At 32.6% G+C, this 14,345-nt stretch overlaps 1 protein-coding gene across 1 annotated transcript in view; it reads left to right on the forward strand.

The window, feature by feature from the left end:
- The window catches only part of LOC106120977 (sodium-dependent neutral amino acid transporter B(0)AT3), a 16,513-nt gene extending 5,515 nt beyond the window's left edge, over nucleotides 1-10,998 (forward strand). Inside the window, exons 2-6 of the mRNA XM_013316447.1 lie at nucleotides 5-114; nucleotides 8,710-9,381; nucleotides 9,504-9,865; nucleotides 10,260-10,523; nucleotides 10,767-10,998. Of these exons, the coding sequence (XP_013171901.1) occupies nucleotides 5-114; nucleotides 8,710-9,381; nucleotides 9,504-9,865; nucleotides 10,260-10,523; nucleotides 10,767-10,953 (1,595 nt within the window). The 3' untranslated portion in view covers nucleotides 10,954-10,998. The remainder of the gene's footprint in view (nucleotides 1-4; nucleotides 115-8,709; nucleotides 9,382-9,503; nucleotides 9,866-10,259; nucleotides 10,524-10,766) is intronic.
- The last annotated feature ends 3,347 nt before the right edge of the window (nucleotides 10,999-14,345 follow it).

Consider the following 14,345-nt stretch of genomic DNA (forward strand, 5'->3'; position numbering starts at 1 on the left):
ATAGCTTGGTGCCTTTTCTACTTTGCTCAGAGCTTCCAGGCGGAACTTCCATGGTCTGAATGCCCGAACAAATATTTCGATAACGGATCGTACATCACTGAGCCGGAGTGTGCAGTAAGTATAGTATACAGTTAGATTATTAAAGAAGGATATAAAAGCTTCATATGATGTCTTTGTTTCTTTTATTTTTTTCTGTTAAACTAAGGCGATGTCATCGATATTGTCTATTGTATCTTATTAAAACTCTTTTGTAGTGGGAATAAGAAAAAAGGACGAAGAATAAGTTGGATAAGATACAAGAAAGACGCTAATTTTTAATATTTAAGCAAAAAATAAAGTAGTACACTTTTAAGATTTCGTTTCGAAAATGTACAGTACTTTTGCAGAGACAGTTAATAAAGTTCAGACAACTCGCTTAAATAAAATCCTCTTTGGTGCCAGCGACGATAAAGCAACTTTTTATTTTTTTACTAAACAGCAAAAGATTTCTTTTAATGGCAAAAGATACGGGTGTTAATTAAAAAAGGAAACCAATTAACTCTACAAAATATGAAATCTATTTTCATAACTATTTATGTTATTCCATCTTTTTATTAACAAATTCTCTGATATAAAGATAAGCACATTGTTTACTAACCTTCTTAATATATGTCAAAATCAATATACGATAGTATTTGATATCTGCAGAGTAATTTTGCCCTCAACGTATACCTCTTAAGTATCAAGGGCTCTTAATCTCGACCTGCTAGGTTCCCGTGAAGCGAGTCTAAACTAGTTTCACTCGAATAATAAAACGGATCCCGAATCTATTTTATCGATATGTTTTAGGTCAAGCACTAAAAGGTATAGTAATCTTTTCTGTGTTAAATTTTTTGATTAGTTTTAGTAATATTTAAATTTTCTATGTTGATTCCTAAATGTGATTTTTAAAGTACACAAACATCTTTTTTCAAATAATCGTTCATTTTAAAATAATTAAAATAGATGAATGGATGTTTGTTTGATGATATCTCCAGAACGGCTGCATAGATCTAGTTGAAATTTGGCGCAGATGTAGAATATAATCTGGAAGAAAACATAGGTTACTAATTAAGTTTTCTTTTAATACCGCGCGGACAGAGTCGCGTCTTTTTTTTTATATCATAAGGTGGCAAACGAGCAAGCGACAACATGAAATCGCTGAAATAGCGAAGTGACCGTTGCCATAGACATACGCAATTGTATATGCGTTGCCTACCTTTAATCAACGGAGGAGAGGATGCACAGGAAGAAAATATCTTCCCTTCCATGCATCCTCTCATCCGAAAAGTCCACTTCCACTTCCCATTCTTTCCTTATAAAGAAAAGGATGGGAAGGGAAAGAGGACTAAATTAGGCCTCCGGGACGCACACTCATCAGACGAAACGCGGAATTGCTTCCACTTCACGCCTGTCTTCTGTGTGGTCGTGGTATTTCACCGGGCGAGCCGGGCCGATTCGTGCGAAGATGTTAAAGCGGGCTCTTAACATCTTCGCACGAATCGGCCCGCGGGCGCTTAACATCTTAAAGTCTGACAGCTAGTATTTAATAACTAATATTATTTAAATATTAGAAGGCTAATTAATAATACATATCTTTTTAAATACATTCATATCTTCATAAATATATGTTATATACTCTGTGTCCAATCCTGGATTATATACTCTGTGTCGTCCGAAATCCGTTTGAAGCACGTTCCATATTTGAACTGTACAAATATTGAGAAAAGCTAATGGAAACATACAATAAAATAATGAGATTGTATGGAGATAGGTACAAAAGTAGAGAGAGGAATAATGTATGGATGAATTAAATGAAAGATATGCGTAACAAGGGAGTGACTTTAGAGATGATGGAAATGTATGGAACAGTATACTATCAACCTTTTAAATGGAGAAAGGCAGGTGATGATGATGAGATATTTATAACAATTCTGGCAAACAAACCTACACTATTTTCTTATTTTCTCACCAATAGCCTGGTAAAGGGTACGGACATCTGAATGTAAGTAATACTTTCCTATTGTTAGCAAAGATGCTGCATTATTGTTCTGTTAACAATAAAAATGATGCCCTATTTATGGTTTCTATTGCTTTATGCTTATTTATCTAGCTTACTTATATATTAAAAAAGCAATGCTAGAAAAATAAATTTACTTTGCAATTATAATTATTTAATTTTTGATATTAAACGAGCGAGCGGCCACCTCAAATCGCTGAAATAGCGAAGTGACCGTTGCCCATAGACATAAGCAATTGCATATGCGTTGCCTATCTTTAATCGACGGAGGAGAGGATGCACAGAAAAAAAATATCTTCCCTTTCTATGCATCCTCTCATCCGGAAAGTCCACTTCCACTTCCCATCCTTTCCTTATAAAGAAAAGGTTGGGAAGGGAAAGATGACTAAATTAGGCCTTCATGACGCAAAAAGTAACACCAAAAATGTATTCCAAGCGTTTTAATATTTTCTCTTTTCCCAACGTAAATGTAAAGAGTGTTTTCGTGTGATTACGATAAATGCAAGCTAAGACGCGCTCGCTTTTATCGAACTGTAACTTTCTATTTTCTACTTATTCACATAATGGATGACATTTATCTGTAGCTATAGTGACAAGTTACATTGAATTTTTTCTTTATCTTTTTACTTTATAAGATTTAATGAAAATGTTACATTTTAAAATAGTTAGTGTATTTTGAAACTGTTAAAATCTTTTTCATTTGCGTTTTACTTTTCTATCATACCAATTTTATAATTGCAAATGTTTGTATAGAAGTTAGGATGGTTGGATGTATGTTTGTTAGAAGGTATCTCCGGAGCAGCTGCAGGGATCTTGCTGATGCATAGAAGTAGACCAAAGCTTAAAAAAACACATAATTAAGATTTTTTGTCACGAGCGAAAGCTAGCGTTTTTAAGATCCCAACCTTAGAGACTTTAGAGCACTCTACTGTAGTGTTATCAAAATCTATTTATCGATTTAGAAACGCATACGAGGTAACATGAAAATATTGCGTTTATTCGTAAAATATATATTAGAGAGAGTATAAACAAAATTATGTTGGAATATATAACAAAATATATAATTATATATAGTACACTTCTATTAATATTCTATTTATATATTATGCAGGCAAATAAAGTTTTCAGAACACAATATCGCGTGGGACGTAATTCAATTTCAGCGTAGGCGATGCTACAACATTGCTACGAACTGCGCTACGAAACTACGAAGCTTATGTACTACACTATTTATTATGTCTAGTGTTCTATTTTATTTATATACTAAGTGTCGCCCGTGACTCCGTCTGTACGGAATTAAAAAAAAAACTTAAATACTGGTCTATTCTTCCAGACTATGTTTTACATATATGCCAAATATCAGCGTGATCCATGCAGCCGAACTAAAGGTATCTTCAAACAAACTTTCATCCATCCATCCATCAATCCATTGAAACATTCGCATTTATAATATTAGTAAGATTTTGTTTCATTAAGCGTAGTTAAATTCATAAGACATTAAAATATGTTTTTTGTTTCATTCCGTCCATTATACCCATTTAATTATTCATCACGAAAAATGATAAATAAGTAGAAAGGAATTATTCATTCTCAATTTAATTCTCTGATCAAATAATATTCTGAATTGAGACATTTTTCATCTATTATATCTCATTGTTATTTGTGATTCAATTTATGTTTTGACACAAAAACTAAGCAGTAATTTTTTTCTCCGTTTATCCATTTTTTTGCATTTTAATATGTTGCTGGTTGAATTGTTAGCATACGTTTTTTTTTAATTCTTTTCTTAGCACTCCTGGTAGGATTCAAAATATAATACAATATTATCTTTTTACAAAACTTTATTACAAATGAGAATGTACGGATGGATGTATGAATTTTCGTACAGATTTAGGACAGTCTGGAAGAACATATACTACTTACTAAGTTAATACCGCGCAGACGGAGTCGCAGGCAACAGCTGGTTACATAATAAATGATGTTTAATAATTCATTAGTTCAGTATTGTACCACAATTAAATTTCTCTATAGACAGACATTTGTTGCGGTTGGTACGGGAACAGAATGTCGATCAATACATGACCTATTTCCAACATTGTATATACGTAGAGAATTAACTCTGATTCTGCGAATTTCTTACCGATATCGTAACGTCTTAATAAAAGATAAATAAATAAATAAAATAACATTTACACCTTTCAATATCACAACACAATAACAAAAAGAGCATAAAAATAATTATTATATAAAGAAATAACACATAAAACATAACATTAAAAAGAAACAGGAAATATTTACAAATATTGTTGCAATGCTGACCGGATAAGGTTTCACTCAGCTTTGTATGCTGGGTGTTCCTTTCTGGACCACTCAGCGCTGATCACATAGTAGACGCAATTGTCCGTACCCACTTAGCAAATTGTCTCTTCCAGTTACTTTTTATAGCAGCGATTAAGATAGTAGAAATCTATTTAGGAAAATCACCCGTGAACTTTTTTGATTTTGTAGTTCGTGCTTTTAACCTTATTGTTATTATGTGAATACATTTTCAGTGCTTTCTAAAATATACAGATTAAATTGTTACGTAACGAACAATGAGAATATAATCACAATCGTTGTTTCAGTAGGGACGTGGGCGACGCGTGGGATGTTTTATTTGGACCCCGATAGAGGCGTGGGTGTTCGCACACACTGTTATACATACAAATATCTTACTAATAAACGCGAAAGTTTGGATGGATGGATGATTAGAAGGTGTCTTCAAAACGCTTCAACGGATTTCAATAAAATTTGGCATAGATGTAGAACACAGTCTAGAAGAATACATGGATTACTTATTAAGGTTTTTTTTAATTTTAGCTAGTGGAGAACATGCTTAAAAACGCTCGTTGTTAAACAACATATTGTTATATTTAAGTATAACACTTTTAAAATTTCCATTTCTCCTAAAGTAATAAAGCTAAAATTATGTGAACCAAATAACAACGTATTTTATGAGCGAAAATATAATTCAATTTCCGATCACGACTCTGAACAGCGATCTTAATCAATATTCTAATTTAGAAACAGCTGACTGTGGGATGCGGGTTGCCGACCACATAATTAATGTTGCTTCGTAAATTATAGGGTAAATGAAATAGCAATTCTCTATTAAAGGTAACGTAATTTTTTCACACATTTAACGCTTACCAATACTATTATAATTTCCATCGTATAAGTTGAAAGAAAGTTCTTCTGAGAACATTTTTTAAGAGGTTTTCCAGATTTGTTTTTTTTTAATAAAATGTTTTGCGATAATCTAAGATTACTTTATAAATCTTGAAATAAATAAATGAATAATGTAATTTAATTATACATTTGTTAATTGAACAAACAATTTAAGTGTCCATCTTAAATTCCCTTATGAAGTAAAATACTTAATTATTTCCTTGTAAGGATTCATCTAAACTAAGTTTCTCTTATTTCTACTTACTTCGTTATTGTTGAAAATCGAGGAAACTTTCAATTCTTTAATTTATCTAAAAGACGTTTCTTATTTCTCAGCTGTAAGTCGCCTACTGCTGGGCATAGGCCTCCTCCAAAGATCGTCACGTTTACGTCACGAAAGAAGTTTTTAGCGTGCAATTTTCTTTCAGTGATAGATCGATGTTGCGTTCTTGTGAAACTATTTGTTATTACCCACTATATATCCTGTCTGTATCGCAATGTTAGCTGTAAGAGAACTCTTTTAGAGTTAAACTCACCTGTACATCATTGTATTTCTATGTAATGTTACACTATGTACTTTAAACTGTGTACAAAGATTAAAATAAAAATAAAATAAAGTATTTGTTATTTCATCACGGAACTATCTTTATTACTTTTCTCTGACCGGTATTTTTTTATCGGTTCTGTTTTGTTAGAGTTAATAAAACAATTGTTTATAAGTTTATGAGACATTATTTTAAAATAAAATAATATACACTTACCACTCAAGTTTAAATTTCTGTTGAAGGAACCGACTAGTTTCAGACCCGTTGGGGATCCATCTTTATTTATCTCATGGATCACATACAATAAAGTCAAATTATTTAAACATTAGCGACACATTTTTGTAACCTACCTTTGGAGATGGTGAGAGACGGGCTGCGTCCGCGATTAACCAGTCCCACCCTGACAAAGGGCCTTTGATGGGCCCCAAACTAATTGGTACCGACACCGGACAGCGTGAGGGTTATACAAATGTCACGTCTGTGGAATACTACGGTTAAACTTTCGTTCGGGGTCGTGACCTTTACGATCAATAAGGTTGTCACGCGTATCTAGACTTTAGTTGTGATGTATTTATTCTAGACTACTAATAGACTAGACTAGAATTAAAAAAAGTAATAAATAGCCTATGTCTCCTTCCAGACTATGTTCTATATCTATGCCAAATTTCAGCGAGATCCGTTGAGCCGTTCCGGAGATATCTTCAAACAAACATCCATCTAAACATTCATTCATTCATTTATAATATTAGTAAGATAGTATAGCTGATGGCAGAATTTTAGACCGATTTAAAAGAGTATGTCAAGAAATATGATGAAGTCAATTTAAACCCTCATTCTGACTCCATACCTTCTTTCAACGCTCAAAGTCGATGTTATGAAAGTCGGAAGTAATTTGCGCTTTGAGATTTTAGATTGCGTCACGTCTTGCGGAAAACTTTGCCATTGGAAATCTTTTAAAGGCATTCTCAGAAGAAAATTTCTCCCTTTTCATTTTCATCGATTAAAGGAAATTGATTTCTTTCAACCAATTTATTGCAATGTCAACGAGTACAACTTTTTAGTAATTTAAGTGGAAATTATGTGTGGTTTTGGAGTTCAATAACACAGTAATTAATTAACTTTTACACTGAGTCGTTATGTGTTCACTAAGGGATACATTTAGCATACAATAAGTCTACACTAAGCGAGTGTTTGAGTAGCTATTAAAAGATTGTTTACATAAGTATTGGTGATAGAAATACGGCATTATTTACGAATTTTATTAAAATTGGTTTAAGTATTTATTTTAAGATGGTAATTTAATTAAAAGTGTCAAGATGTGGTGACACGGCTACAATTAAGTTGGCAAGTTTAAGTGACTTTGATGAATTAAGTTAAATTTACTAAAGGAGTAATCTATCAGTCGTCTCGTTGCTAAAGGTCAATGAACCCTTATAATTTTTGTTTTCTAAATGTATTAAATGTATTAATCGTTTCTCGATGACGTAAAATCTTTTTAAACGTGTACCTTTATTGCGTACTTTTATACGAGATCGATTTTGTCAGGATTCTTTGACAAGAAAGCATTTTCCACTTAACATATAACAATCTATATATATAAAAGAAAGTCGTGTTAGTTACACTATTTATAACTCAAGAACGGCTTTACCGATATGGCTGAAAATTGGTGAGGAGGTAGCTTAGAGCCTGGAGACTGACATAGGATACTATTTATTCTTTTCGAATTTATGCCTTTAAGAGCTGCTTTTTATTTAATTTACTAATATTATAAATGCCACTGTTTAGATGGATGTAATGTGGATGGATGGATGGGTGTTTGAAGATATCTCTAGAACGGTTGAACGGATCTAGTCTGTAAGAAAACATAGACTGCACTAATTAAGTTTTTTTATATATCCACGCGGACGGAGTCGCGGGCGACAGCTAGTTTTTATATAAACTTACCTACTTAGGTAATCATTGGTTTTGATTTTAGCAATTTTAAAATACTTTATTCTATTCAAATTATAACGAACTCTGTGTTCCCTAATTTTAAATTCGATTTTAGCTTGACAAGTTTATTGAGACATTTAAAAGGATTTATGCGATTTTAAGTCAAAGTTTTATTCAAATAGACTCTGTTAAACTCAAGTTCTATGTAACCTGGCATCAAAGGGGACCTTTTAAGCCTTAAAAGGGATTACAAGCATGAAGTCTAAGCCCAGGTCGACGAAGCTTAATTTAGTATGTTTTCATATTACACTCGACTTCAGGTAAAGAGGATTTCAGACAGAAAATTCGTATATTAAGTTCTTTGGTTATATATAATCGTGAAAAAAGATAAACAAGCTTGTTTCTAATATTGTAAGCTCATGGTTTTCCTAATAAGACTTTAATAAGATTCAAACTTTATTTAAGCAGTCAGACTATAAATTCCTTGGAGAGAGGCGAGAAACGTTTCGAGTGGAAGTGAACGTTGTTAAATTCCTTAGTAACGAGATAAATTTATTGTCTGTCGTTGCGGAGGTTTATTAGTACTTAAATAAATATTTTACTGCCAACATTTTAAATATTTGAAACGGTACTAAAAGAATGGTAATATTAACACGTTAAAAAACTTTTTGCTGGAAATAGATGCGTAATGCCGAATCTTCAAAATATATCTATCTAGTTTAGGGTTCAATCAGAAACTGGCTTCCGCAGATATTATGAATAAACTTCATGAGATCACACGTGCGCTACGCGGCGCTTAAATGCACGCAGAGATCCAGTCACCGGTGACCGGAGTGGCGTTTAACGTGTTAACAAATATGTCAAGTTCGAAGTTAAGTAAATATGTTTCCTGAGGTTGGAAATAAAGGGTGATCATTTTTTTTTACTTTTTAGACCTATAGAGATATAAGGCTTCACCAATTAACAAAGCTTTTTCATTTGTTTCAGGCAAGCAGTCCAACACAATACTTCTGGTATCGAACAACTCTTCAGATCTCCGAAGACATCAACCATCCAATATCATTTAACTACAAAATCGCACTAGCTCTTGTTATCGCCTGGATCCTGGTCTATTTATGCATGATTAAAGGGATAGCTTCCTCTGGTAAAGTCGTGTACATCACTGCCACTTTCCCTTACATCGTTCTGGTCATCTTCTTCTTCAGAGGTATAACTTTGAAGGGTATGGGTGATGGACTGATACATCTCTTTACACCAAAGTGGCACACGATTCTAGACCCTGTTGTCTGGTTGGAAGCTGGCACTCAGATATTCTTTTCCCTTGGCTTAGCTTTTGGAGGTCTTATAGCCTTCTCGTCCTATAATCCAGTTGATAATAACTGTTATAGAGATGCAATTATGGTCTCTATGACTAACTGTTTAACGTCCATGTTCGCTGGTATCGTTGTTTTCTCCATCATTGGTTTTAAAGCGACGATGGTGTATGAGAAATGTTTGAGCTTAAGGAATGAAACTCTTCTGGAGACATTTGGATCTTCTTATCAGTCTATGGTGTTCCCGGAAGAAGGGCAGCCGGTAACGATTGGTATGAATGGTAATCTGACCACTATAATGATGCCACATTTACCTGAATGTGATCTGCAGAAGGAGTTGGATAATGTAAGTAATTTTTAATATGCTATGAGAGAGAGGGAGAGCAACAGAGAGAGAAAGAGAGAGCTCATTAAGAACATTGTATTACGTTATTCGAATTATAAAAATCTTTATATTTCTTTTTTCAGACGGCGTCGGGTACAGGCCTTGCTTTTATAATCTTCACGGAGGCTATCAACCAGTTCCCTGGGGCTCAGTTCTGGTCTGTGCTGTTCTTCCTGATGCTCTTCACCCTCGGAATCGACTCCCAATTCGGCACGCTAGAGGGCGTAGTCACATCTATCGTGGATATGAAACTGTTCCCCAACCTTCGAAAGGAGTACCTCACCGGTGGTCTATGCCTCATCTGCTGTTTATTATCTATGGCCTTCGCACATGGCGCTGGAAGCTACATATTCTTGCTATTTGATATGTACAGCGGCAACTTTCCTTTGCTCATCATCGCTTTCTTCGAGTGCATTGGTATCTCTTACGTCTATGGTGTTAAAAGGTAAATTTGACTGTATACAAATGACTATTTAACTTAAAAGACATAAAGCTTTTTTTTTTAAACAAAAATCGCATCGCAATACAACGGCTTTTACACTAATCTGTACTGTCGCTTCATAGACACGATCTGTAGAGAATGAACTTAACAAGATTCATGTTTTAAAACTTATTACACCCAAGATTTAAATATTAATCTAATAATACATCAAAAATTTAGGACTTAACTTACTTTTTAATTTATTTTAAATTTCGAAATACATTCCGACATTGCGTTTAACAGCCAAAAGATTTTTTATAACATATTCTCTCCTTTTTTTTAAAAGCGAGTGACAAGGATGATAACATGTTTTGACAGCTGTCATTCGGCAATGAAAAATCATTTTTTTTATTGTCAGATTTGCGGACGACATAGAACTGATGACTGGTCGTCGACCTGGCATCTACTGGTTAATCTGCTGGAAGTATTTATCCCCACTGGCGATGCTTTGTATCCTAATCTCATCATTTGCTGAGCTGGCGGTGGGTGGAGCAGGGTACGACGCCTGGATAGCATCGGAAGGAGATACAGAGAGGAAGTCGTGGCCTGTGTGGGCTGTGCTGTTGGTTATAGTGCTGGTGTTGGCTTCTGTGCTTTGGATCCCTGGATTAGCTATATGCAGGTGAGGGGATAGCTAACATAACAACTGTCAACATTTCAACGTTGTAGTCGAAGTTTACAATGATAAAAGATGAACGCATAATTTGTTTCTTTCTAGTATATTTAGCAGATAAATTTAAGAAGCTAAGCTAAGCTTTATAAACTCCAAAACCTATGCACAGACAATCTCATTATAATCAAAGCGTACTAAAAAAAATATCGAAAATAAAAAAAAACGCAACATATGTTATATAATTTCTTTTAGATACTTCGGCATTCCGATAATAGAGGATGAAGAAAGAGCGTGGTTCCCGGCGGATGACTTGCGTGACTTCCACGGCATCGAACCTCGACCCGTCTCAAACTTAGAGACGCTGCTATTCTGCACACGACCTGATGGTACTGAAGGCTGCTGCTGGCCCGGCTGCTGTGAAACTGATGACGAAGAGTAAAAAATATCTTAGTGTTACCATGTTAAGTTACACACTAGCGCCACCATCAAAGTTCTTGCTTTAATGAAAACATTTCTTTTCTTGATCTACGGAAACAGAATGACAATAATATTCATAAAAATTAAGATTTCTAATTATACACCAAAATAGTGAAAGAAGTCGAATTTTTAACTCAAATTATATTTAAGTAAAAGACTTATTAACACATCATTTTACCTTACATATTAAAAGCATATCAGTAAACTGTAGCATATCCTTTTTCTGAAAATTTTATATTTTTTTGGTCACACGAGTATATCTTAATAATAAAGGATTTTTATTTTTTATTTCTAAACTAACCTAAGATTTATATAAATTGCTTTTAACAAAATTCTGCTCTGAAGCAAATTATTGTTTTAAAGTAATTTTGATAGTATAAAATGTATTAACAGGTTACCTGTCTCTTAAACGGATAACCAAAATCAAGTCCTCCGTAATTTCTCGTACAATACCTCAGAAAAAAGTTTTTAATCTTTTTCTTATACAATTTATTATACCATTCCATTTTTAATATTTTACTGTTACCTGTTATCAAATGTTATTTATTTTATAAAATTTGGTAGGATCGTAAAGTAATAATTTTAAATTATTTCTAGTATTAAGATTGAAATTCAATCATAAACAAAAAATAATGACACAATTTCATTTTTAGGTGGCTTTGAGTTTTTGAGGCAAAGGTTTTTTAATAATTCAGCCACACGACACGACATTAAAAAAAAATAATGGAACTTATTAATTATTCCAATACTCTTTCTTATAATCTATTGACAGTTACAATAACGTAAGATTCGTGTGTATTTTTAATAATATTTAATCAAATATACATATATTAGGGAGTTAATTGGCAAGATATAATTTCAAATTGGCTTATGTAACTATAGACAATAATAAAATTATATTATATCTACTTGCTTTACAGTTATAAGATAAAGCATAAATATTATGCTTTGTTATACAAGAAAGCAATGAGATTAAATGTTGATGACAACAAAGAGGAAGAATATAGAGTGTATGGGTTTTGTGAAAGAGGATATGCGTAAGATAGTGAATTCTGATTTGACAACTAATAGATATGTACATCTCTATCAGTTGTCAAATCAGAATTCACTTTCATTCATTCAATTCAGTATGTAAGAGTAGGGAAAAGGGCAGTTTGATAATATTATGCCTTTTTTGCACAAAGACAATAATAAATACAATAAATATTTAAGCGTAATTTTGACAATAAATTTCTAGATGTTTTATTTTAAATGTCGCTTTATACAAGACCTTTTTAAGATATGTATACAATTAATATATATATTTCAAATGTAGGTATTTGTGACTGCAATCGTAGTGTATATATTTGTAATTTATTGATGTGATATCGTTGTTATCGTAGTTTAGTAAAATATTATATAAAAAAAACAAATTTACTTCTTGGCTGTTGCACATATTTACCTTTATAAAAAAAATATAAAATGACATTCCAATCAAAACGTTTGTTCGAATTGCCATTTAATATTATTATAAAAAAAAATTAATATTTTTTAAAAAGGAATTAATATTCTTTACAAAGTTGTCCAGTTGATCTCTTGATATCCACAGTTGATCTGACAGGGCGGGAAATGAAATGAAGGGCTCTTAACTTTTAAAAGAAATAAAAATTCGGAACCTCTGCTTTTCAGTGAAAATACCTTTATACGTGTGCATCGGCCCTTGTATATTAAATGTTATTATTCTATCAATAAGCTATATTTAAATTAATAATAAATTCCACTAACCTCTATAGTCCACTGGACAGGCTATAAGCCGTGGTATTTTGTGCCTATCTGATTTCCACCATTTTGCCGCTGACTGAAGCGCTTGGTAGCGTTGTTGCGGATTTGAATTGGAACTAATAATAGAGATAGAGTAATATTAACAGGCGCTTTAAAGTCCAAACAAATCAAAAGGTTTCATGTCCATATTATAGAGGTCAGTGACCTATACATATGTATGTAGCTAGATGTTTGCTGTTTCTATGTAACATATAATACCTATATACATGACACGGCTAAATAATAATCAAACTTATATAATTTATGTTTCTGATTTACTGAATTTTACGTATATTTTTGGTTGTTTTTTACTTTTTTTGTACTGATTCTAGTGTTTTTAGCTTCTTTTATATGCCACTTAAGTTAAAATTGTGCCTATCTTAAGGTTTTTTTAGATATAATTGTTATTTGAATTAAAATATAAGCCATTTGTATCGGTATTGCTAATTAATTTGTAGTAATATGGCACGCTATAACTGTTCATCATATAATGAAAGCTATGCGCACACAGAGTTTAGAAATTATTAATAATGTAGATACATCAATGTTCAATAACTTTTAATATAATAAGAAAATGTTTGCTGTTGTCAAATTCTAAATCTCAACTGATTTATAACAAAAGTCCTTGTTTGACGTAAAAGTTATCGCGCCATCTATTAATTAAAAATGTAAAAATACATAGTGATTTTAACAATGCACGCCAGAAATCTGTTTTGTTTCTAAAATTGTTTATATCAAGCATGTCAATTATTATAGTCAAATTTTATTACCAAATACATAGTTGCATATTTATTTTCGAATTTATCTTTTAAATATAAAAAAATAGTTTGGTCTGTACGAAAGATAAAGTTGCGTCCAAATCATGATAATTATTAGGTCAGTCAAGTTTGTACAAGAACTGTGCTTCACTGATAGAATTTTGTCTGTTATATTTGGAGCATTTAAAATAATGACGGGGTTACACTATGCCAGTAGCGCTGGCCTGGAATGGACTATGTGGGATCACTGGCGCCAGTTAGTGTTTACATTATGCCAGCGCTGATTTTGAGCGTTACTGTACTGACATGATTTACGATTGTCAGACTTACAATACTTTTTACTAAGCGCCACTAACTTTGCGTGACTACTAATTCTATGTGACATTGATGCACCAGTGGAACAGGTACTCAAAGAAGCAATCGCGCCAGTGGAAATTGGGTCTTAAGAGTTTTAAAACATGCATCGAACATAACCTCCAATTTTGTTTATTATTATAGAGCTATCTCGGTTGATTTCTTTAGCACTAGTCTATTTTAAATTCACTTTACAATAATTAAATTGTGTAGGTTAATTACATCCATGTTCTAACAAGACAATATTATAAATTAAGCACAAAAATATTATATTAATCAAATTGTATTTATAAGATTTGTTGTTCGTGTTACCTTGTATATTAACTAATTATTAAACGTGTTGATGGCAAATAAATGTTCAAAAATATTTTGTTTTTTTTTTCAACCGCCTTTATGGTTTTCAATTTCATTGTGACCTCCCAGAGTCCAAAGGTCAAGCGAT

This window comes from Papilio xuthus, unplaced genomic scaffold, assembly GCF_000836235.2.
Source record: "Papilio xuthus unplaced genomic scaffold, Pxut_1.1 DF826945.1, whole genome shotgun sequence".
NCBI lineage: Eukaryota > Metazoa > Arthropoda > Insecta > Lepidoptera > Papilionidae > Papilio > Papilio xuthus.